Source organism: Hemisphaericaspora subhashii (genome assembly GCF_019202705.1).
Source record: "Hemisphaericaspora subhashii strain CBS 10753 chromosome Unknown scaffold84, whole genome shotgun sequence".
In the NCBI taxonomy this organism is placed as follows: Eukaryota; Fungi; Ascomycota; class Pichiomycetes; order Serinales; family Debaryomycetaceae; genus Hemisphaericaspora; species Hemisphaericaspora subhashii.
The window spans coordinates 1-25,625 of NW_026057244.1; the positions used below are offsets into that span (position 1 = coordinate 1).

At 33.8% G+C, this 25,625-nt stretch overlaps 11 protein-coding genes across 11 annotated transcripts; 8 read left to right on the forward strand and 3 right to left on the reverse strand. All coding sequences in view use genetic code 12, as the record gives it.

Moving 5' to 3' along the window:
- Positions 1-4,069: 4,069 nt before the first annotated feature.
- Positions 4,070-6,175, forward strand: J8A68_001977 (uncharacterized protein; the record flags this gene model as incomplete). The annotated part of the gene is made up of 1 exon (XM_049405678.1): positions 4,070-6,175. The coding sequence occupies one exon, from the start codon at positions 4,070-4,072 to the stop codon at positions 6,173-6,175; it is 2,106 nt and encodes a 701-aa protein (XP_049264703.1).
- Positions 6,176-7,033: 858 nt separating this feature from the next.
- Positions 7,034-7,918, forward strand: J8A68_001978 (transcription factor TFIIE subunit; the record flags this gene model as incomplete). Its single annotated transcript, XM_049405679.1, has 1 exon — positions 7,034-7,918. One exon carries the CDS (start codon positions 7,034-7,036, stop codon positions 7,916-7,918), a length of 885 nt encoding a protein of 294 aa, XP_049264704.1.
- Positions 7,919-8,294: 376 nt separating this feature from the next.
- NTF2 (Ran GTPase-binding protein) lies at positions 8,295-8,791 on the forward strand (the record flags this gene model as incomplete). The annotated part of the gene is made up of 2 exons (XM_049405680.1): positions 8,295-8,301; positions 8,424-8,791. The coding sequence occupies 2 exons, from the start codon at positions 8,295-8,297 to the stop codon at positions 8,789-8,791; spliced, it is 375 nt and encodes a 124-aa protein (XP_049264705.1).
- A 269-nt stretch (positions 8,792-9,060) lies between these two features.
- On the forward strand, positions 9,061-11,370 carry J8A68_001980 (uncharacterized protein; the record flags this gene model as incomplete). The annotated part of the gene is made up of 1 exon (XM_049405681.1): positions 9,061-11,370. The coding sequence occupies one exon, from the start codon at positions 9,061-9,063 to the stop codon at positions 11,368-11,370; it is 2,310 nt and encodes a 769-aa protein (XP_049264706.1).
- A 104-nt stretch (positions 11,371-11,474) lies between these two features.
- On the reverse strand, positions 11,475-11,972 carry J8A68_001981 (U2-type spliceosomal complex subunit; the record flags this gene model as incomplete). Its single annotated transcript, XM_049405682.1, has 1 exon — positions 11,475-11,972. One exon carries the CDS (start codon positions 11,970-11,972, stop codon positions 11,475-11,477), a length of 498 nt encoding a protein of 165 aa, XP_049264707.1.
- Positions 11,973-13,128: 1,156 nt separating this feature from the next.
- On the forward strand, positions 13,129-14,664 carry J8A68_001982 (uncharacterized protein; the record flags this gene model as incomplete). Its single annotated transcript, XM_049405683.1, has 1 exon — positions 13,129-14,664. The coding sequence occupies one exon, from the start codon at positions 13,129-13,131 to the stop codon at positions 14,662-14,664; it is 1,536 nt and encodes a 511-aa protein (XP_049264708.1).
- A 93-nt stretch (positions 14,665-14,757) lies between these two features.
- On the reverse strand, positions 14,758-15,891 carry J8A68_001983 (uncharacterized protein; the record flags this gene model as incomplete). Its single annotated transcript, XM_049405684.1, has 1 exon — positions 14,758-15,891. One exon carries the CDS (start codon positions 15,889-15,891, stop codon positions 14,758-14,760), a length of 1,134 nt encoding a protein of 377 aa, XP_049264709.1.
- A 219-nt stretch (positions 15,892-16,110) lies between these two features.
- On the forward strand, positions 16,111-16,742 carry J8A68_001984 (uncharacterized protein; the record flags this gene model as incomplete). Its single annotated transcript, XM_049405685.1, has 3 exons — positions 16,111-16,449; positions 16,507-16,565; positions 16,631-16,742. The coding sequence occupies 3 exons, from the start codon at positions 16,111-16,113 to the stop codon at positions 16,740-16,742; spliced, it is 510 nt and encodes a 169-aa protein (XP_049264710.1).
- Positions 16,743-18,812: 2,070 nt separating this feature from the next.
- On the forward strand, positions 18,813-19,817 carry J8A68_001985 (uncharacterized protein; the record flags this gene model as incomplete). Its single annotated transcript, XM_049405686.1, has 1 exon — positions 18,813-19,817. One exon carries the CDS (start codon positions 18,813-18,815, stop codon positions 19,815-19,817), a length of 1,005 nt encoding a protein of 334 aa, XP_049264711.1.
- A 508-nt stretch (positions 19,818-20,325) lies between these two features.
- On the forward strand, positions 20,326-23,436 carry VPS34 (phosphatidylinositol 3-kinase; the record flags this gene model as incomplete). The annotated part of the gene is made up of 1 exon (XM_049405687.1): positions 20,326-23,436. One exon carries the CDS (start codon positions 20,326-20,328, stop codon positions 23,434-23,436), a length of 3,111 nt encoding a protein of 1,036 aa, XP_049264712.1.
- A 188-nt stretch (positions 23,437-23,624) lies between these two features.
- Positions 23,625-24,950, reverse strand: J8A68_001987 (uncharacterized protein; the record flags this gene model as incomplete). The annotated part of the gene is made up of 1 exon (XM_049405689.1): positions 23,625-24,950. The coding sequence occupies one exon, from the start codon at positions 24,948-24,950 to the stop codon at positions 23,625-23,627; it is 1,326 nt and encodes a 441-aa protein (XP_049264713.1).
- Between the last annotated feature and the right edge of the window lie 675 nt (positions 24,951-25,625).

Consider the following 25,625-nt stretch of genomic DNA (forward strand, 5'->3'; position numbering starts at 1 on the left):
ATTGTCAATAGACCTACATGAAATTACTATTTTTTACGCAGGAGTATTTTCTAGAAACATTAATCGTACTTAGCGTTGCAGGATTCGATGGCTTGGCACTTTTGTTAATCCTCATTGTAAATAACGCCGGGAGAAACATGCAATGAACAATCAATAAATCCATGGAGATTAAAAAATATCAGACTTTTGTTAAACGTCATTGTAAATAACCCCGGCAGAAACATGCAGGGAACAATCAATAAATCCATGAAGATTAAAAAATACCAAGCTTTGATCTGCATATCGTAACTTGTTTATCTATTTTTGATGATAACAGAACTCTAAATCCGGTACACTTCCAGAAACAATGAAGGTCAAATTATGTTAGAGATGTCAAAGTTTATACACTTCCTTATGTGTCTTTGGATATAAAATTTAAAAAAAATCAATAAGAATTACAAAACTTTAAGTGTTGGGAGGGGAATTGCCTGTCTCCAGATTAGAAGTCTGAATTGAAGCGGGAATATCGATTATACCCATTACAACACTCAGGTCTATATTAGAGCCACTAAAGGAAAGCTCAATCCAAATCGACACTCCTACACAGCTAAATTACTCAAAGTGTCTCGATGATATGTGGCAAAATAATTACATATTTCTATACGCACCAATGAATCAGTCCTTTTCAACATGCGTTCAAGGTCATAATCAGCCAAAAACAATGTTGTTCTTTGCATAATACATATGTGTGTGTACTGGTGACACAATTGGAAACTGTGGATGCTCATTAGACGTCGTCGTATACTGACAATCCTTAGTCAGCTTTGTTTATATTCAAATAATAATGGATCTCTGTTGTAACTCACTAAAACTTTAAAAAATAATTCCGTCGCCAACATTGTCCGTGTTCAGTCCTATTTCTCTGTTAATTTTCGGATTAAAACTAAGTTTTCAATGCAGTGCTGTTGATTTCATCCATTTACTTCCGTTGACTTGAACGGATTGAATTTTCCTGTTTTGTATTTACCGTCGACTATACCATTGATTCCCTTGATTTTTGGATGATTAACTCTAAGGTTCCTCGATTCGAATATGATTCTACAGTTAAATCAGTTTTAATATATGCTCACAATTCTTTCTTTTGTTAATTCATCTATATCTCTATGCTGCCCTTGAGAATATGAAATGATAGAAATAATCTTCTAGTCGTCATTATGTATACAGATGGAGGTTTATTGAAGGACCTCCTTCCTCCAAAAACTCGTTCAGGATCATATTTACAATGTTCACTTAGTTTTTGATGTCCTTTCCCAGTCGCAGAATCGGTTTCTCTGCTCTACGATAGGCCTCTCTAATGTAAGAGATGTTACTTCCAGGTTTTCCATGAGAAATTTGGCCAGAATTATTCAAATCAAATTGTCCATTCGCAAGTTGTGTCCACACTGTCCACACTTCCGGTTGTTTTTGTTCGACATGGAAACAATATACAAATTACTCTGTGTCAGCTAGCATTTCTGTGATCATGAAATACCGTATCTCGGATAATCCATTCGGCATATTGCCAAAAGGGTTATTGATAAATTGTAGTTTTGAAATAGTTCTAGGGTTTGATTTCAGTCTTTATTTCAATTTCCACAAGTTGTTTCGGAAACGTTATTACTTTACCGATATCAATTGGATAAGAATTTTGACCACCAAGTTTAGTTATTTTCTTAATCGCTATGTGGTGACACTAGCTCTTGTGATTTTGTTCATAATCGGCTTGTGTTACTGTAACTAAGGGTTTCCTACTCCATTTTCCTAACTTTTGATGTTTGTCGCGACACTAAGTTTTGTCTTGTACGATGTTTTTTGGAATTCTGGGGTATTGAGTAAGGACTTACAAACAGCCACAAAAGTCAGTTATTTATAGTAAGTTGCTTTCAAGGGGCCAACTTAACATCTCTCTCATATTATTGATTCTAACCCCCTACTTTTTGTCAAAAAAAGGGGAATAATTGAACGAGGCGAAGTTGGGGCCTATTTGTACAAGGCACTTGATGATTATTATTTTAACCCCTTGGGCTATTTGTTCATCTTAATATCACGGGACGGAAGTAAGGGTAAACTTGGTCGTTATTAACTTCGTGAAAAAGCGTCCAACTGACCTTAGATTGCGATAATACCGTGTAATCAATTGCAATCATCTTGATAATGTCTGCCAACTCCGAGAGGCTTTCCTTCTCCTTCTCCATAGTTATTCTAAATGACAACTAACTCATTTCTAATTGTTTCTTAAAGGAGCCACTCGTTTGGACTTGTAGATGAATAATTTGGGGGAGACTTACTCCATTGGGATATTCATCCGAAATGTATCATTTGTCATATAACGGAAGTTGGACCCGTCACGTCAAAGTTTTTTTTTGTTTATTGTTACCCCTAAATTAGCCAAGAAAATAAGCTTGAAAATACGATCGATGGCTATTTTTTTAGTTTTGTCTATGGAATTACTAAGAAAAAATATCCCAAAAGGATCTTCCTTTTATTGTTTAGATTGACTTTTCTTTGAAACACAGTGTGGCACTGTATTTTCTTGGAACACAAAGGGATGTCGATTGTATTGTTAGAGTTGTTGATAAGAAAAAAGTCTGGCTGTCTAGAATTGGAAATGTATTTAGGAGAACATGCCAAAGAGTTCCAACAGACGTATATCGTAAGGAACAATGAACCATTGATCTTATTAAACATCGATCGAGGGGCATAATACTTCCAAAATCAACGTATGGACATGAATTAGTTTCATAATTAGTTTCATAAGTTGACGAATTTAGATTTTTGTGTCATAAAAAGGATTATTTATTTACGGAAATAGATTAAAGCGAGAAATAAAAGTGAGATTTTTTTGGAGAACCTTAAACAAACAAAGTACGGCACTACAAAGACTCAATTTACAGAAACGTGGAACAAACCGAAACGGATTCCGCCTTTTGATTGTCTAAGTTACCAAGCAACTGGCTGTAACCAATTAGCCAGAGAAAGTTTAATTGGAGAGTTGGCAACCACCACAGTTCTTTGTAGTAAAGCTGATTAAAAAAAATTTAAGGTTATGATTCCAATTTAAGGTTATGATTCCCGAGTGACATGTAAAGAATATTAATTGCGTTCTTTTAATAGACAAAATGTATTGGTTGAACTTGACTGTGTATTGTGTGTCGAATGAGTTATGAGAAATGTGTGAATATGGCAATATTGGAATTATGTTGCAGATTTCAGTTGGTGTCTCGTGACAGACCAAATCAAAACAAAACATCTGATNGGCAATATTGGAATTATGTTGCAGATTTCAGTTGGTGTCTCGTGACAGACCAAATCAAAACAAAACATCTGATCTTTAGTTAGATTCTTACAAAGTTATAGTTACAATTGCACGAAGGGTATTATCTTCTCTCTTTAGAAATTATGAATGCGGATGTAAACCCCCATTGGTAGGGGGGTTTATCCCTATAGTGCCCTACTTCCGTCATTAAAGGTTTATTAATTGCAATCCCTTAGTCATCGATCAATCAAATTTATTTTTTGTTTTGTTTTGCTATTCAACTGTAATCTTATGCACTTTTTTAAAAAAAAAAAATATTTTTTTTAGGTTTCCTATTTTTGTTACCCCTTTATCAAATACGCCCCCTCTTAATTACTCCCCCCATATTATTTTAATTAAAATAAAATTTTATATAAATAAATTTATAAATATCCCTCAAACCTTTCTTTTCTTAATTCTACTTTTTATTCCTTGAGCTATCATTTTATAAGGGTATTTACTATTTGCCACCCTACATTGCTATTACTATTGTACTTAGCACTACTACTTCAATCCTGTATTTTAATAACTTCCATTTCCCTCAATCACAAGGACCCTGTATTATTTTTAGTTTTAATAACTTTGCTTTTTATTATATAAATGATTATGACTGATACTGTTGATTTCCACAGCCATCTACCTCCATATAGATCACTACTTAATCCTAATGCTAAGTATGNAATAACTTCCATTTCCCTCAATCACAAGGACCCTGTATTATTTTTAGTTTTAATAGCTTTGCTTTTTATTATATAAATGATTATGACTGATACTGTTGATTTCCACAGCCATCTACCTCCATATAGATCACTACTTAATCCTAATGCTAAGTATGACTATAGAACTCATTCATTAATCCCTTTAAGTCAAAATGAATTGAATGGATTACGTTCATCATTTGAAAAGAAGAAGAATGCAACTGCCAACGGATCAAATGGTAACAATAGCACCAGTCTGTTTAAAATGAAGTATAAATCACTCTTGAGTGATGTTAGTCGAAGTATATCAATGAGAATAAGTAATCCTAATTTACTTGCTTCTTCCACTACAACAATTTCAACCAAACAAATAGCAACCTCATCCAAAAGAAAATCTCCGATAGTTCCTTCAATGCAATTCAAAGATTTACCGATTGAAATTCAAGATTATGTTTTCTATTTAGTTGATTCAAAAGTTGATTATAAGAGTTGCATGTATACTTGCAAACTGTTTTATTTCTTAGCAAAACCTTATTATTATCAAGATTTACATTTTACAACAACTTACAGATTTGCACAATTTATTTCATATTTAAGATTGAATTCAAATGTAGGTCAATATGTCAGAACCATTGATTTATCCGGTATAAAGCCAGGTTATGACGAAGAAGCCCAAGAAGAAGAAGAAAATGTCAATGCAGCAATTAATGCAGTGGCAATACTTGAAGATCAAGAAGAGAACAATAATAATGTCCACCCACGTCTAAATAATCATGAATCAACTGGCAAGGATGATTCAGATGCAAAGGTTCTTGCAGGTTGGAGAGATTGGAAATTTAAAACAAATCCATTATATTCAGTTTATAATCAAGTTTCAACTACCGCTTTAGCAAAAGTTTCTTCCAATACCCAACATCTGATTTCTTCAGGAAAATCATCCAAATCAATTAAATCATTATCTTCAACAAGATTAACAAGACCATTCAAATATTTTAAGAGGAACAAGAGTAATAGTAATAATAAATCATCAAATTCACGAGAATTATCTTCAAGAAAAAGACCAAGATTGGAAACCCTTGACTTGCTGGCTCAAGATTCAAGAAATTCAATATTAGCAAGAAATTCAAGTGTTCATCCTTTAATTAGTAAATTCTTATTACAATATTCCTCATCTAAAGATATCCCAATTGGATATGTTTTACATTTAATCAATTTATGTCCAAATGTTGAATCCATTAATTTGGGAAATCTTTGCCTTTCAATGGATTATGAAATTAGTCGATCAATGGTTTTTAAATATCAAAATTTCGATATCATGAATAATTATCCTAAAGATTTAGTTGAAAGAATCGATAATATTATGAAATCTGATGAAATTGATGATGTTTTATCCTATGATCAAGCTAGTATTTTCAATCTAGCTGGAAATTCCAATAATATGGATTTGAAATTAGCTTCTAATTTATTCAAATCTAGTCAATCAATAAAATCAGCTGCATCATCCTTATATGAACTCACGACATTTTCAAAACCAACAACAAAATATAATAGTTTATTATCCCCTTTACCAAGTACGGTATCCGGTATTTCTTATTTAAATAAAGGGGATGGAAAAGTATATCTTTCCGATTTGAATTTAAAATCAATTAATAGTGTATTTTTGAAAAAAATTAAAGAAGATGAATTGTTAATGGCAATCATTAAAATGCATGGTAAGAAAGGAGGAACATCTCCTTATTATAATTATAATGTTTATAATAACAATATGAATGGAAGAAACTTGAAATATCTCAATTTATCTTCCATGATTTGGTTAAATCAATCTTGTATCCAATCATTCCTTTCTAATTTATTATTGAAACATTCTCCAGAATCATTACATTATCAAGGATTCTCACCTGATGACGATTACGATATGTATTATTCCGATCTTGAAGATGAAGAAGATGATCCAGCACAATATAGACAGGATTTAGTCCTTGATTTAACCGATTCTGGAATGTATAAGAACTTACCCTGGGCGAGACGTATTGATTTAAATACAATTGATGGGTGTAGGGTTGCAAGTAAGATTATCAATAATCTGTTATTATCAGAAGTTCAAGAGATTATGAGAAGAGAAAGAATTAGAAGAGGAAGAATTGGAGAAAATTATTTGACATGAAGAAAAGAAAAAGTCATTTTTGTTTTTAGTTAGCTCTTAATACTGGTATTTATATATAGCTTACTTCTCTTGAAAATAAAAAGTGTATTATTTCTGACATTCAAACCTTAGATATCGACCTACAATATTTTTTCTTTTTATGTATTAAGGTGTGTTGATTTGAAGAAATGTATTAGTACGCTACGGGAACAACAGAAAGCCATCTACCATTTTATTTGGATCCATTTATCTAAGTCACTGCACTATATTACCTTTCGTTGGTAGCAAAGTCGATGGTCAGCGAATTTAGCTTAATGAACGCAGATAAAATGGCGGAAAACTTTCTGAAAGGATTCCCTCTCTAAATCACTCCGTTTTTCAACTTTTCTTCTACAAATATATTAAAAATGTTCCAGACATCAGGTCATCACCATTTCATGGATCTGCCTGACCTAAAATAATTAGCGGCTAACCTCCAACAGCGATGGTTTTAAAGCTGGCAATTCCCAAAAACATCTCTGCTCTTGAGAATTGTGATTTGTTCTGGAAAATTTAAACCAACATCTCATATCTGATTAGCTCCTATATGTTAACGCTAACGACTTATTGATACAAGAGTTATTTAATAGATCCCGTATGGAAGAAAAGAAGAAATTGAATTGAATAATGAGAAAAATTTTCGCAATGTTTTTTTTATACTCTCACCAATGGGGTATCCGGGTAACAAGTTACATGAGTCTCACTTTGGATATTTTAAAAATCATTTGTTTCAAGAATTTCTTTTCTGATTTTAATTATATGTTGCTTCTTTGTCCTTCACTCCATCTAACACTTGGATTCACCCAACAACTTGCATACATCATCATCATCATCACCATCATGTCGGATTTATCTGCACAGTTATCAGCATTCAAGAATAAGATCAAGAGTGGACCATCAGTAACGGTGGCAAGGAAACCAGTACTTGTCAAACCTACATCCCCCTTAATAACCAGCCCTTTACGTAATTCAACTGATGCAAATGGTAATACTACAACAACCAATAATAATAAAAGACTGGCTACCGGTAGTAGTAATAGCATGGCAGAGGTTTTAAAACGACAGAAATCTTCTTCTGCTGCTATGGACGGAATGTCCGGTTCGCATTTATCAACTCAATTACATTTAGCAGTTGAATATATTAAAGAACATGATACACCTGTACCTGTTTCAAAATTACAAAATTATTTATCATTTGATATAACGCATACATTATTACCATTATTAAGAGAAATCGATAGGATTAAATATGATCCGGTAAATGCTACTTTAGAATATGTTTCATTACATAATATTCGAAGTGGAGAAGATTTATTGGATTTCCTTAGAAGACAAGCTACTTTCAAAGGCATATCGGTCAAGGATTTAAAAGATGGTTGGGCTGGTTGTTTACAAGCAATCAATGAATTAGAAGCAGAGAATAAAATATTGGTATTACGGAATAAAAAAGAAAATGCCCCACGATTAGTTTGGGCAAATGCTGGTGGAGAATTAGGGACAATAGAAGATGAATTTAAAGAAATGTGGATAAATACCAAACTTCCAGAACCGGATAATTTATATCAAGCATTATTGGATCAAGGTTTGAAACCTACTGGTGCTGATCCTGCTTTGATTAAAAAGAAGCCTCAACAACAGGACAAGAAACAAAAGAAGGCAAGAAGAGGAAGAATTACGAATGTTCATATGAAGGGTGTCTTAAAAGATTACTCTCAATTGGTTTAATAAATATAGCGAATGGGAAATATAGATATAAAAAAAATTACGAAATATTGATTTATTTACATGGTTTTTTTTAAACACAATTTATTTTTGATTGATTATTCTTGAAAGGGTTACTCTATTGTATGAAATAGTCTTAACAATACAAGAGTAGACAAATAAATGACAAGATACACTAATTGTAGGACTTGTAATCTCTGTTGATGGCCACTTGGCTGGGCCAGTCTTAGATTTTCTCAGGTGTGTAAATCGGAGCACGCTTCGTGGGTTTTTTTTCGTTCCACATCTACGATTGATCTTCAGGCTGTCAACAAAAGAGAGATGCAATCTTTCGTTTAACTATCAGAAGAATATCACAAACTATTAATTAATATCCAAGATGTCTGGTATGTTATTTGCAGTATAAAAAGATATATGCTTCTAGATCTAATGGAATGATTCGTTATTTCCAGTTGCGAAAGAGACCTTGTCAATACGAATGAATTTGATTTACTAACAAAATGAGTAGTTGATTTTAACACTGTTGCTACTGAATTCTGTACTTTCTATTACCAACAATTCGATTCTGACAGGACTCAATTAGGTAACTTATACAGAGCTGAATCTATGTTAACTTTTGAAACCTCTCAATTACAAGGTGCTAAAGATATTATTGAAAAATTGGTTTCATTACCTTTCCAAAAGGTTAGTCATAGAGTTTCTACTTTAGATGCTCAACCAGCATCCCCAGCAGGTGATATCTTAGTCATGGTTACTGGTGAACTTTTGATTGATGAAGAGCAAAATGCTCAACGTTATTCTCAAGTCTTCCATTTGATTCCAGAAGGTAATTCATATTATGTGTTTAATGATATCTTTAGATTAAATTACTCTTAGAATTGCGTTTTACATATAAATAGAGGGTAATTGCTTAATAATATATATATACATCTAATTTAAGATTCTCTCTCTTAGAATTTAATCCTCCTCTCGTGTGAGATCTGCTTGTCTGTGTTTCTGTGTGTTGATGTGCCCTGTGGTGTTTCTGCCCCCCCTGACTGGTGTGATTTTTACACAGAAAAAAATGTGTTTCACTTTAGTCGGTTATCTTTGTCTCTCCACTTATCTTACTTACAACCACCAAAGTTACAAACAGATAATAAGCAATGCTGTCTTCTGAATCACCTATAGTCAATGAACCAGCTGAATTGACTCCAACCATTGACTCTGTCACTGCCAAACTTGAAGAAGAAAAGCAAGATACCAATGTGAAACCAGATCCAATTATCCCACCAAGACCTAAACGATCAACCGATACTCCTGTCGATCCAACTCCTGTTGTGGACACAATTGATCCAGAATCAACTCAAGAACCTCAATCAGAAAGATCTACTGTTCCGATTGTATCTACACAAGATTCAAATCCAAAAGAAGAAGAATCTGGATCTGAATCTGAATCAACAAAACCGTCAACTCCAATTATCCCACAAAGACCAACCTCAAAATCGTCTAGTTCAACTTCAATCCCCGTCATTCCAAAACGTCCAACTAGACCAACCTCTGTTGAACCTGGATCAAATGACAGGGGATCACCAGTCCCAGTTGTACCAAAGCGTCCAATTAGACCAGGATCGAAGACAGCCACACCGGAAATTGAAGACTCAAAAGATGAAGTTGAAGAACCACAAGAAGCTCCATTTACTCCAGAAAATCCACCCACTGATGTTGACAAAAAATCCATCCCCAAGATTGACCTGGAACAATTTTCAATCGCCATCGATGCCGCTGCTCAATCTGACCAACCTAATTTTGGTGATGGTGAAACCACTCCAGGGAATTCCAATACTAAGATCACCTTCAAGGATGAAGTAGATGATGAAGCACAATTGGCTTCTGATAGTTCTGTTTTTGATGATGATTTGGAAACTGTTCAAGAAAAAGATGATTCGGTTTTAGCTGGAAGAACTCATACCAATACGGAATCTAGTAGGTTTGATACTGAGAATATTTTGGAAGAAGAAGCAGAAGAAGAAGAGCAAATTGAGCATGAAGGTGATGATCATAATGGATTTGAAGTTATTGATAAGAAAGAAGTAGAGAAGGAGAAAGAGAAAGACGATGAAGCCGTGGTTGTTGGAGAGGAAGAAGAAGTCAAAGAAGCTGAGCCTGTCGCAGAAGAGCAAGTTTTGGTTGAATCTGTGGAAAGTAAGCCTGAAGTTGGAGAAGAAGAAGTAGTAGCTGCAGAAGGAGCCGTTGTTGAAAAAGATGTTGTTGCACCTGCTATTGTAGAAACTGAGAAGAAAGAAGAGACTAAAGAAGAGGCGAAAGAAGAGAAGAAAGGATCGACTCCAATCCCAGTCATTCCCCAACGCCCCAGAAAAGCTGAATCCCCAACCAAGAAATCTCCAGAAGCTACTAAACCAGAACCTCCCCAAAAACCAATCATTCCTCGTCGTCCAACCAAGACCTTTTCTCAACCAGGATCCGATTCCGAATCTACAAAACCAAAACCACCACCACCAAAACCCAAGAAGCTTTCTTCTAGAATTGCCGCATTCCAGCAACAACTCTTTGACCAATCTAATCAAGATGATTTCAAGAGAAGTAATTCACCACCTAAATACTCGCCTGAAAAATCAAAAATTGCGTCATTAAAGGGAGTAGTAGGGAAGGGAATCCCGTTACCTGGTATGTTTAATCCATTATTAGCCCAAAAGCATCTCCATCATAAGGAAGATACTTCCGAAAAAGAAGAAATTGATGAAACTGAGAAAGAACAATCTAATGCTCCAGCCAGAAGAGCAAAAGGTCCTCGTGGGAAGAAATTACCAAAATCATTACAAGAACCAGTCAATATCGTTTCTGAAAGTAAATTCAAATTAGAAACTGGAAGTTTATGGTCATTGAGGTTTAAGAAATCACAAGCGCCACCTCCGGAACCAGAACCAGTAGTCGAATGGCCAGTGATTCGGGGGCCGGTTAATGAATTAGGCGAGCCTATGGATGATGAACAACTGATTCTTGCTGAGAGTACTGAGAGGTTAAATATTATTGAAGATGAGTCTGATGTGAATGAGGAAAGTAGTGCTGCAGTTGAGCAGAAGAAGGAAGACGATGAGGAAGTGAAAGATCTTGTTAAAGAAGATGTAGTTGAGGAAGAAAAGCCTAAGGAATCAGAAGAGGTTATTGGATCAACCAAACCAGATGAACTTATTCAAGAAGATAAAGAAGATCAAGCAGCTGGTGGTGATGAACAAGCTGATGAAGACAAGGAAGCCGATGTTAAGGCTGAGGAACCTTCCGAAGAACTGCATGAGGCTGTACCAGAGGAAAAAGAACAAAACGATGTTCTCGACGCAAGTAAAGTAGAAGTTCCTGAGGAATCAAAAGAAGTCGAAGTTGAACAAGAAGTTGCAGTGGAACCAAAAGAGGTTGTGATTGAGCAAGAAACCTCTCAAGGTGAGGTCAGTAAGTGAAAATGACAAAAAAATTCCAATATATGATAGAAATATGCTAGATTGTTTCTTGTTGTGGTATTGCAAAGTATCTATAGTTATTTGAGTAATATATGAAGTATCTATTAAGTAGCCTTATCGGGTCTTTCTGATGGATATCGAGGCACATAGCCAAATCTCTTTGTTGAAGCACTTTTCTCAGTTTTCTGATCTTTATCTTCATTTATTCGAGATGCCTCTGCCTCTATCTTATCAACCGAATCTGATTTATTTTGTACAGTAGGACGTGGAGATTCCAATTCTTTCAAAAGTTTCTTCCGAAGTTCATCAACTCTTTTATCTATTTCCTTATCATCGACATCCTCATCTTCAAGATCATCTCTCAACTCGCAACATTTAACTTCAATCTGTCGTAATTTTTCATGCTTCACTATTTCTTCCTTTGCTTGTTGTTTGTTAATCTTTTCAATTAACAATTTCCCTTTGGAAACCTGTTGCTTTTCATTTTCTTTTCGTTGTTGATAATAGCCGGGATTTTTTGCTTTTGATGAGACGTTTTTTTGGACGTATCCTGATGTAGCTGTACCTCTTGGAGTCTGTAGTCCTATTCCGTTGTATGACATTTGTTGTTATATTTTGTTGTTGGAAGGAAGATGATGAAGTATGGGGATGATTTGAAGTTTACTTTTTTTTTCTCTTCAGCTAATACTCCGAACCATACCTCTGAACCCATTTATTGAGCGATATCGTTGTTTTTCTCGAACACAGGTTATTCCGTATAGATAGCAATTAGTCGTCCTCTCTTGTTCTGCAGTGAACCGTTCTAGGAATGAAACCTGAAAATCAATGAGTATCGTTTCTGGTTATTCTTTAGTTTAAGGGCTGGCTCAATTCAAAGAAAGAAAATTGTTGCAAAAAAATTTACCAATATGAGTAAATAATTTAAAACAACAAACAACTAAAGAAAAACACCATAATACCTCATTTAAACATAAACAAGAAGTTCTAGAGAGAGACAGATATAACAGCAACCATATATAACTTAGTATCATACCTTTTTCAGTGTCAAATCTCGAGAAATATTCGAATCGAAAATCTATCAAAATACAATATTAGTCATTAAAAACAGTTTTTACGAACATAACAACTGGTTGTATAGTGTAGTGGTTATCACTTTCGGTTTTGATCCGAACAACCCCGGTTCGAATCCGGGTACGACCTTATTTTTGCTCCCAACAACCTAATAATACAAATAGATTGTTATTTTTGTGTATTTTTGTATCAATTTAATTCTGTATGAGTCAAATATCTTTGTTCATAAATTTTTTTTTTTTTAAAGCCGAGATCTCATCAGAAAGAAATCAAATATCAAAGTCACCTGACCGCGTCGGGATTATTTTTTTTTAATCTTTTGGGTGATTAAGAATATTAACCAAGGGACTGATGTAACATCCTTCTAAAATTATAGATGGAAAGTCAAAGTGAAACTTTGGGGATTAGCTGATTAAATTAGTTTTTAGTATGGGTCTAAAATTAAACACAATTTCAAAACAAATGGACCCCCTGGCTTCCCCCCACTCAATTAATATTCCACCCTATTACAGAAGTTTGAATGGTTGATTTTTCAATGCCGATTTTCTCGCATTTTTTATTGTTTACTAATTAATTTTTTTTAGTCTGTCAGTTCAATTGATAAACAAACCATTTGCGCATTACTTCCTTAGAACTAAACCCACACACCAAGGAGATACAGTGGAATAAAGGGGTGATTAATACAAGATGGAGAAAAATAATCCATTACTTCCATTTGCATTTACAAGTTCATCATTTAATGATCCATTACCATTAAATACTACTCCACGTCATAGATCAATCATAGATGAAAATGCGTCAAGTCAATACCATACGCGTACTTCATCTTCTATTAATAATCAAACAACTTCAACGAACGATTTCAATCATTTACGACGGAAATTGGATTTCGCTCCTAGATTGAAGAGGAAAATGGGTGAAAGTTTTAATGAACGTGATGATGTTAAGAGAATTGATACTCATGTTAGTAGTGAACAACCAACGGAAATAGATATTGACAACAGCGACAATGATGTCGATGATGATTATGATAATGACAATAACGAACCATACTCACTACCTCCAAGTAGTCCCTTGTTAGATATTCCATTAATATCAGAATTTGATTTTAATACAAATACGCATAGAAATTATCCAATTCCTGATTCGCCTAAAGCCAATTTTGCAGAAATACCTCCTAGTGAGATCGAACATTTATTTATTCAACCGTCGCCTAGAAAGAAAGTAGATATTAATGAAAGTCCTTCCAGGAGAAGAAACCGAGTCATATTGAGTTCTGACGCAGATTTTGGAATTGATAGATTCAATCGATTTAAAGGTGCATCTGGTAGTTTTAATAATCAATTGCCGTCATCTATGGGGGATAATATGGATGAAACATCTTATGAAAGTCTTCGACAAAGTAGTTATGACAAAGCACGATCCATAATCCTTCATTCTTTTGAAGAAGTGAAAACTATCATTAATTTAGAGTCAATGAATTTATATGAACTTCCTGATGAAATCAAAGATATGAATAAATTAGTCATATTTGGAAATAATAATAATCAACTTGACCTGGCTCTGTATCAATTATATTTATCAAATAATAAATTATATATGGTTCCACCAACCTTATTCAAATTTACCAAATTAAATGTATTATCACTTCGACAAAATAGATTAACATATTTACCTCCATTAATTGAGAAATTAACCAATCTAATGGATATATCATTGGGTGCTAATCAATTGGAATGGTTGCCTTGGCAAATCTTGAATTTACCAAAATTGCATACTTTACTAGCTGGTCCTAATCCATTTAAACCAATACCAAACGATGATGATATCCCCAACACTGCAGCCATTCCTATGAATATAGTATATAACAATCATAAATGCAAGTACAGAACACCAATCATCAGTCTAACAAATAGACCAACGCCAGTCCCGTCATTAAAGAATCTTTGTTTAAATCAAATAGCAAAATATGATGTTACTTATAAAGAAACAAAAACTTGGAAAAGAAGTATACCTAAAGTACATCATAATTCAATTATTCAAGCAATTACAAAGGGGAAATACGGGGATGTTTGTAATCAATGTATTGTAATTATCGTGGAACCAATGGCTGAAGTCTACGAATGGTGGGATATTCTTATGAATAAAAATGTCCCAATTAGAAAACAATTCTGTTGTCAGAGTTGCGTTGAACGATATCTTAATAGTATAAGAGAAGAATAACCCGGTTGATCGAAAGTATACTTAAATTATTATTTATTTTTTATATATGAGACAGCATTATATGAGAGCATTATTTAATGAAAAAACGAGAGATCACAACAATCTAACATAATTTGAAGGAAAGTATCCCACTTTCCCATCTAATTCGCCTTTCCACCATTCACCTTCTCTTTCTAAAATCTTAATAGTATCCCCCTTTTGAATTGATAAATCTGACTTTTCTTGACCTTGGAAATTGAAAATAGCATGACAATATTGTGAACCAGTTTCATTATTTTCAGTAGTTAACAAATCCTTTAAGAATTGACTTTGGAAATTAATAATTGAGAATTTCTCGATTTCTGCAACAATTGGTTTATTTTGAATTTCGAAATCATCAACTAATTGTTTAATATCCCCAGTAATTTTATAAAAAGGTTCTAAATTTGATGAAGTTTGATAAACATAGATCAAATAAACAAAATAAACCATTACTTGAATTGGTTCAATTATTAATTGCATTAATTTGAAGAAATAAGGTAATTCAATCTTTAAGATATTATTAATTTCATCATATTTTAGTTTATTCTCTTCAGTTTTCCTTTTGAGACTATATAATTGATTTGTTTGTTTTAAGGTTAAATCTCCTTGTTCTTGTTTTAATAATAATGATTCATGATTATTATAAACCTTATCATAATCCAATAAAGCATATTGTCTAATACTAATCTTCTTTTGAATAGTTTTAATAATCTTTAAACATTCTTCTAGTTTATTTTCAATAATATTCATAACTTCTTTAACATCATTCTCAACATTAATCAGTTTAACAACATTCTTATATTCATGAATCCTATTCCAAGCTTCATATTCATGTTCATCAACATTTCCTTCTGTGATCAATTTATTATAAGGATCAATTAAATCTTGAAATCCATCACTTATTTCTTTTGAAATTTCCAATAATTGAATCATACTTTGTCCAAATGGTTTAACATATTTGATCAAACTTTTAATTGTCTTTTCTTCATTATTTAATTCATTCTCTAAATCATTAAAACTTTCATCAACTGTATATGAACCACCATTAAATTTGATTTTTTGTTTAAAATATTGGGGAGTTCTTTTAATACGATTCCAATCAAAATGATCTGGTTTTATAATGATTGAATCATCCAGGATCTTGAGTTGACTTGAAACTAAACTTGCTATTTTGTTAATATCTGAATTCATTGAATTTGGAAACATTTTCAATGGGGTTTTACTGGTGAGATGAATATAGTTTATTTATAAATGGCGGCAAAATATTGTAAACGCACAAAATCTCAACATAAAAAAACATTTGCAACCAAAATCTCAAAATCTCAAAATCTCAGAATGCCATAGTATTTTTTTGGCAACACATTTTACTTACTGCATTCTTTTTGGCAACACATTTACTGCAAGATAATCAAGGTAAGTCTAAGTATGAGTCCCACCCCATCAACAGAGCAAGACAAGCAGCAACAACAACAACAGCAGACTGACAATGGTGCAACGTCATTGGTTTGTTTAGATCCAAAACCAGAAACTCTTGAATCCATTTTTGAATATTTGAAAACTGAACAACAACTCACCAGTATTGAAAACGAAATAGATTGTGAGCCATTGCTTAAATTTAAACAAACATGTGAAGAGAACCAGAAAGGCAGAAATGGAAACTCGGGCTTTGATTGGGTTCAATTTGAAGAATGTTATCAAATTATATTTAATGAGTATTATACTAATACTCTGGAAATAATTGAACAAATGAATAAATGTGATGAAGTATGTTAGAACGCAGATATGATATATCTTTGAGAAAGTACTAACCATATTTTGTAGAGAAGTAAAATTTGGATGGAACAATATCTTACTTTAGATAGAGATAGAAGCATTGCAAGGTATGTCAGATTCTTTCAAGTTTGAAAATACATGGAATGAAATACTAACTTAAACATTTCTATAGACTAGATAAATCAGAAGCTTGGATTAGTGGGAAAAATGCCGAATTGGATCAAATGGCTGAACAATTTAAAAAGTCTATAGAACTGATAAAGAAGGAGTCAAAGAAGTTTTAAAGATCTGGAAAAGTTGCTATGTTTTAGGTGAAAGCCCAAAAACCCAAGGTATTACAATAATTGCTATATATATAGCTATATAAGATATGTGAAGGTAATATCAGGCATGAATAAATGAATACATACTACGGGTTAGCTCTTCTAGTATACTAACATAATCAATAGTTTATTATGACAGCTTGCTTTCTGAAACTTACACCTCTGGAGAAGACATTGGTTGAGAAGAACGTTTAAATTTACAGATTTCTAGGTCAATTACGCTTTTTATCTTTACAGGATGCCAAAAATTACAAGGAAATCCCACTTCCAGAGGTCAAATGGACAAAATCTACGAGAAGATCTAAATAAGAATAGAGTATCAAGTTGGTTAGGCAGGAATACAAGGTTAATCGAATATGTGACAGATGGCATAAAATGCCTTTCGGAAAGGGAACTGGAGATAGAACAACCGAAATCATCAGAAAAGATGAGGCTAGAGTGAAAGATATTAGTAAAGATCCCAAAAGAGAAATAAGGTTCAATTGTCTAATCAATTGTAGTTGCAGTAGCCTAAATGGGATACTGACAAAACTTCATGGTTATGGAAATATCGTTACATCTTATATTGCATAGCAATGCCAACGCAAATGTGATATCAAAGGGTGGATCCCATTCTTCTTTCTCAATCCAACTCAGATTAAGTCTAACCTTCTTCCGATGAAATCAGATAAAAGAAAATCTACATACAACCTCGACCACCTCCATTCAGCTTCCACCTCCACCACCTCCGTTCGACTTCCACCTCCACCACTTCCGTTCTAATTACACCCTCACATCCAACCACCCATCCAACTTCCTCCGCAACCTCCTCTTCCTCCTCCACCACCAGTACAACTTCCACCCATCTAATTTCCACCACCACCACCACCTCCACCATTCTAATTCCACCACCACCAGCAACCATTCAAATCGTCATCTGCCACCAGCAACTTTCAAATTCTTCGTCACCCACTTATATTGTACAGTCTTCAAAACTGAAATAATATTCTTCATTTTCTTTCCAACCTGGATCAATTCAAATTTTATTCCTTGAAATCAGATTAAAATCCCATCACACCAAACTAACCATTGGTCAAGTGGCTAGCTCAGTATGAAAGGATTTACCCCGAACCATGAAATCCAGTCCAAACTGTCTCCAAATTGTATGATGTCCAACTCTTAATTTTAATGTTGAGTATGATATGATTGATTTAAAACGATTGAAAAGTTCCCAGATGACCAACTTAGATCGAAATGAAACCTTCGTCCCTTGCTATCAGATTAAAAACCCATCACACCAAACCAACCATTGGTCAGGTGGCCAATTCAGTATGAAGGGATTAAACCGATCCATGAAATCCAGTCGAGCTCTCTCCAAATTGAATCATCAATAACTCTTCATTTTCAAGATTTTTGAATGGTTTTGAGATGTAGTAGATGTCTATAGTTGATATGTAGTTGATTTGGATAGAATGGAAAGTCCCCCGATTTTCAATTTCAATTCTTTTTGTGTTTTTTAAAATTTTGATAGGAAGGAAGCTTCATAATTAACTTCAATGTGGTAGTAGCAGCATGGCTTTCTGATACAGGAGTAGTAGTATTGGAATGTTGATAGTCGTTGGAAGAAGCTTCAAATTTTGTTTCTGTGGTTTGATTTCATTTCTGTGGCGGTTAACTGCCCCAAATAGGCTTCATTTTCCTTCTAACAACATTATTGCCAAAAATACTTTCCTAAACATTCAAAGTCACAACGGTCTTTGCTGGATTGATGAGATTGAATTTCCATTATTGAATTGATGGGTTTTTCTTTGTGAAATGTACAGAAGAAAAGAATGATTTAATTCTAATTCTTTTCGCAATTTGGCGTCAAAATAGTGCTGCAATTTTTAAGTCATTGGTAGCACCACAGATTCGAGCTACCAATTATTGTTTTTCTTGGTGCCATTTGACTTCTGCCACATCAAATATCAGAAACCAGAAAAACATAAACAATCCCAGTGAAAACGGGTCTAGAATCACAAATATGCAAAAAGACAATAACAATTTATCAATATGAATATTGAAGAAGAAGAAATTTACCCATCGCATACCATCACTAATTCTTTTATATCCACAGTAGATCATTTACCATGTGATATTGTACGATCATTATGGGTAATTCAATCTTGTAACTTTAAAATCTCAAAGGCAAAGGAAGAACTTAATGACTTATTAATCCAATACTATAAGACACGACAAATATCTGGAAATCAAATAGAAAGAATAATAAACCTAAAGCAAATCATACGAAAATTTTCTGCGGAAACCATTGAAGAATCACGAGCAATAAACAATCAATTGATAACTCATAAACTTAATCTAGCTGAAGAATTAGATCAATTACAGAAAATCCAACAATCTCAATCCAGCTTCCTAAATGACAATTCTAAACGAAATGATGAATTACGACATCAATTAAAAAAGCATTATGCCGAACATCCACTTGCTTCTCAACGTGAGGCATTGGAAGAACAAGATCAACAGAAACAGCAAGAGAAACAACGGCAACAGCTCTTGCAACAAAGAAAACAAGATCAGCAACGACAGAAAACTGGATTGAAATTGATATTGAAAATACCAAAGGAGATCCATCCAAAGCCAAAACAATCTTCTTTCACTTTGAAAATAAAACCAACCATAACTGGGAAAAGTATCGCCCTGGGAAAAGTGCTGAAAAGTCCTAAGGAGAGAACAACTGTCATTAAGCCAGTTAAAGATATTCCAACTATTGAGCCGGAGCCAGAGGTTTCAGAGGAACAAGAAGAAGATAAGAATAGTTATTGTTTCTGTAAGCAGGGTTCATTTGGGGATATGATAGCATGCGATAACGAAGAGTCGTGTCAGAACGGAGAATGGTTTCATTATAAATGTGTCGGACTTTTAAATAGAGTAGAAGCATTAAAGTATACTACTGGGAAGGTGAAATGGTTTTGTTCAGATGAATGTCGACGAATAGTAGAAGAAAAGGATGCCAAACTGAAAGAAGCAAAGAAGAAAAAGCGAAAGAGGAGATGGTAAAAGGATACTCTTTTTATCAAACTATTTGGTTTTAGTATATACATCTTAAAGAAATACACAAGATTAATAATTCTAAAAAACGCCTAAGTCGATTAACTTCTTAACCTTTTTTTAATTCCCGTACCATGCTCTTCTCTATCATAGATGGATACATTTCTAAGATAAGTCCAATATAAACACAAAGGTCCAACATCTTTTAAATTCTTAGTGAGCCATTCTATTTAAAAATAAGACCTCTTTCTGACAGAGACTCCTTAGCGGATTTGAACTTAAAGGCAAGTTTCCACTGTGTGTTTTATCCTACGAAGATACAATATAGTAAAATGTTTGGCTATTTAGCTTTGTATTGACTCAGGTGTTACCCGACCTTTAGATCACGTGCAACTGATATATTATTTTGACCATTTTACACGACCGTCCGTTATCCTAATTCCTATTATACTCATTGATAAAGAGAGGTTGACCATTCAAGCTTATTCAAGAAAGAGAGAGAGACCGACTAACTGTAATGACCACCATTGCAGCAACCACCAATGACTCACTCACGTTGTCAAATACATTTGGCTTATCGAAAGATCTTTCACAATCAATCATAATCAAGATCTGTTATTTACAACCAACGGCAACATCATCAACAACGCCATCTATTGTCAATGTTTCTGAAAGATTCGAAGATCCATCGGTATTCAAGAAGTTAAGTCAAATACACAAGTATGCAGATCTTTACGTGCAATTGAGTATATATGACAATAATGTTTTGATATGTCCACCAGTTCAAACTAATTATAAACATTTCACTAATAATCGAAATTGGAATCAACATTTAAAGTTATCAATTCAATATAATCAAATATCAATTAATAGTTATTTGAAATTCACCATATATGAAATAATAGATACAAAACCATCCGTTTTCGGAATTGGATATTTATCATTATTTAATCATGAGAATTGCACCTTACGAAAGGGCTCTCAAAAACTTGGAATCTACATGGGAGAATCAATAGTAGAACGAGATATTATCGAATACGGCGATTTGAAAGGATTAACAAAATTAGAACAAGACTTGATTAAATTTGAAAATGGTGATTTTAAAAGATTGAATTGGCTAGATAGATTAGTATTACCAAGTCTAAACCATTTGGGAAAGCCGTCAGACAAGCAATACCAGGACGATTTATTTCCCTACTATTTATATGTCGAGTTGCCCAATTTTGAATTACCAATCGTATATTCTGATATACTATATAATACAGTACCAGTATCTACCCCGATGACCGATGCTTCAACAACTGCTACTAATGCTAGCTTGCCCGATCCGACTTCTAGTATTGTTATAAACTCAATTGATATCCCGATGTCAACATCTCAAGACCCCACAATGGTGAAAGTATATGATCCAGATTTCCAAATATCAACCCGAATAGCATATACTAACCCAGGTTCAAATACTCTCGATCCAATCGAATTAAAGTATCATAAATTGGAGAGAAATATAAGTACATACAACTCAATCTTAGATAAAGAATTAAAACCTACCCCGTCATTGAGACAAGAGCTATTGAAGATATTGACCAAATCTTCAAATATTGAATTGATAGATTATGAAAAGAATTTAATTTGGAAGTTTAGATATTATTGCAGTAAGAATAATTCCGATCCGGTATTTAAATCATTCTTACTTAAGTTTTTAAAATCTATAAATTGGGAAAATGCCTATGAATTAGATTATAGTTTTAAAGAAATTGTTCCTAATTATTGGACAATTGATAAATTAACAATTGGAGATAGTTTAGAATTGTTGGGGAACTATTTTAATCCATTCATATTGGGGAAAACTTATTATGTTTCCAGTTCTAATACTTCCGAAGATTCAAAGTTAAAAGAGAATGAAAAGAAATTTATGAAGATATTCAAAAATGTAAATTATTTGCGACAATTGGCAGTTGAGAGATTGAGATTGGCAAATAATGATGAGTTACAATTATATCTCCTACAATTGGTTCAAGCTCTCAAGTATGAAGCTATGATTTATGGAACGAGATTGCCATTTGCTGATGAACTGGCGGCATCTAAACAAACCCATCAACGAACTAAAGATCCAACATTGGTTCTTGGTGAAAGTGAAGAAATTGACGGTAGTGATATTGATCCCATGAAATCTCCGTTGGCTAAATTCCTAATTGAAAGATCTATTGACAATGAGAAATTAGGTAATTTCTTTTATTGGTATGTTAAAGTTGAGAATGAAGATCAATTAAATACTTCACCCGACGAATCCTCCATCTACTCAGTTATATTAAACACATATATCGAGAGTCTCAAGAATCACTGTCAAGAATCCAAATTACCATATTATAAACATTTAAAGCGACAAATTTGGTTTATTAAGAAATTGACTGGTTTGGTTGAATTATTACGATCTTCATTCAAAAAGAATGAGGCGACGATGAGAAAAACTGAATTCTTGAAAGAGTATTTAGCTAATTCTTCAAATGAATTGAATAAATTCCCCGAGCCTTTCCCGTTACCTTTAGATCCCTCAATTATGGTATGTGGATGTTATCCAGAAGAATCTGCGGTTTTTAAATCTTCTTTAGCACCATTAAAAATTACGTTGAAAACAGTTGAGAGGAAAAGTGGACATCATCATTCACAAATATTCGGAAAGAGGAGTAGCAAGCATGGCAAATACCCTATGATGTTCAAGATTGGGGATGATTTACGACAAGATCAATTGGTTATTCAAATTATTGATTTGATGGATCAATTATTAAAGAATGAAAACTTGGACTTAAAGTTAACTCCCTATAAAATTTTGGCAACATCACCCGTGGCAGGTTTGATCCAATTCGTGCCGAATGAAACTTTAGATCTGATCTTGTCGAGAACTTATCCTAATGAAGTCGTAGCCTCCCGTCCAAGTCTGAATGCTACTGCGACTATCAACAGCAATGGAATACTTAACTATTTGAAGTTACATAGTCAAGAACAACAACAGCCAGAACTCCACCCTTCCCCATCCAAGAGTATTCTTGATTCAAGTACTGGAAAAGTTAGTTCACCTCCATTACCCAAACCTGCCATAACTTCTGATTTAGGAGTTTCGCCAATATTAATGGATAATTATGTAAAATCATGTGCTGGATATTGTGTAATCACCTATATTTTAGGAGTTGGTGATCGTCATTTAGATAATTTATTATTATCACCGAATGGGAAATTCTGGCATGCTGATTTCGGATACATACTTGGGCGAGATCCTAAACCATTCCCACCATTGATGAAATTGCCTATTCAAATTATTGATGGAATGGGAGGATTAACACATGAGAATTATAATATTTTTAAGAATTATTGTTTTGTGACATATAGCACCCTCCGTAAAAATTCCCAGTTGATTTTGAATCTTTTTGGATTAATGTTGGACGCTAATATTCCAGATATAAAGATTGATCCGCTTAGATGTATTGAAAAAGTACAAGAAAAATTTTGTTTGGAGATGAGTGAAGAAGAATCGATTTTACATTTCCAGAATTTGATTAATGATAGTGTGAATGCTTTCTTGCCAGTTGTTATTGATAGATTACATAGTTTGGCACAATATTGGCGTGCATAATTTTGTTAGAGATATATGTATTAAATGGATACGAAAACACAATTTACTCTTTTGCTTTTCTAAACAACTTCGTTACGCACGTTACTTTTATAGGATCACTGTAATGAATCAAAGTTTGCCAATCTAAAATTGCAACAGCTTTAATTTCATTCAAGACACCAGACTATGGAGGACAACGAATCAAGCTATTAACGCGTTGCATTGTGCTTAGAGTTGTGAAATTCAAGAGGAACCAAACGAGGTTCCCTGGGTAGTCTATCAACAACTAAAACTTGCCTATCTCCTACCACCTGTTCCAACAATGGGAAATCGACTAAGTTAATATTCAAATGACGTTCTAAAACTCTTGCGAAATCAGCATAACAATATAAATATTTCATCCAATACAGACAGCCAGTTTGATAGCCTCTCTTGTCCATTGAAGTCGAGAATCCCAAAACTTTCAAAGAGCCTTTATGCCAGTTAAGCATAGATCCAAAACATTTATTAGCCTGCCGGACATCGCATCCAAAATAAAGCTCCTCCAAAGAATTCATGAACAAGCCTGGGATAAAGTCAATCATAGAATCTATAAATAAGTCGATTTGTAGTATTTTAAGTGATCGGAAGGACACAGGACGTACTTTAATATAACCATCATCCAAATGTGTCCGACAGCGATTAGTTATCAGTAATTGAGTAATCTTCAGAACATCAAAATATTCTAATAGCGCCGGAGTTGAAATATTTGCAGACGAAATCTGTGAACGAGTTACTACCTGTGCTGGAATCCCCAAAAAGGGGAATTGATTGATTTTAACAGTTTTCACCAGCTTGAAATTCAAGCTCTTCATTATATACAGATTTATGCAGTCGATGACCAAATGTTTGACGGAAGGTACAAAATCTTCAGGAAACTCATACTCCAGATCATTTCTTAACCAATGATATTTTGATCTAGTTGTATTTTGTCTGTTTATGATCCAAAGTTCAGTGTCGGGGAAAGAAATGTGACCAAATACAATTGAGCAATTTGGGGATGCCTTGACAATGATATCCAAGGCTGAAGTTGAGATGAACTTGTCATTCTCAAGCATTATATGTTGTATGAGACTAGGTCTACAATACAAACTTGAAAGCATATTAAGGAACCTACGCAGCCCTACAATTGTGTTATTTATGTAGAAATCGGTATATATCCTCTTTGGAATATTTATCGTTATAGTTTGATCGGTGTCATCATCATAAACATAGATGGATTGAAACAATTTAGTTCTGCAAACATTTTCAAATCGTCTATGGGTCAATGCTAAATTGAATACATCCATCTGATTAACATATTGTAAAGCAATTAAAACAACCTCATCGGGAAGCATGAAGATACCGGCGGGCTGCTTGATATGCGACTTTAAAGTGATTGATAATTCATGTATTTCTTCACGAAGTTCTTTAAGTTCTGCTCTAATATCAGTGATATCAGTCCAATTGTCCTTATGTCTCTTTAACGTATTCGTCCTTTTGGTTTTGAACGTCATTGTTTTGGTTTCCAATTGAAGTAGATTTCAAGTTCTTTAATTTGCAATGTGATTTTTAAGGATGTCAAGATGATAGTGCGGCTGAACCACCGATTGGGAAACAATAAGGTTCCAAAAAAAAATGACACTTAGCCCAAAAAAATAATGTTCTTATCTTTTTCCAATAATATCGATGCCCCAGGAACATATCACGTCACCCACCCCGCTTACTTCATCAATCCACAAACAAAGCAAATTTGATTCTTATGACTTTCAGAAAATCAGAGTCTAACGCCGAAACTCTATGTAGTTTACCAATTTCGCAAACACACTCTGATTCCAATTAAAACTCTAAAATTGCTTTCTATTGATAGAATTAGATCCAGTTTTCAAGAGCTTCTTCTGGAATGTACAGACCATTTATTGTGCTTTATTCCTAATACTAGTTCATGACTAGACAGAGCTACGGGCAAGGAAGAGACTATATACCGCTTGAAAGGGACGAATTGAGGTTCGAAACAATGGCATTCGTTTGGTAATTAAAGTAACAGGACATTGTTTTTGTGACGATATGTTGGGTTTATTTTATGGAAGGGCAATACAATTTAAGAGTGATCTCTGTTATAGTGTGTTGGACAGTGACAGAAGTCTTCTGAGGTTGTAGCATTTTATTTTTCTTCATGCTTTTTTTTGCAG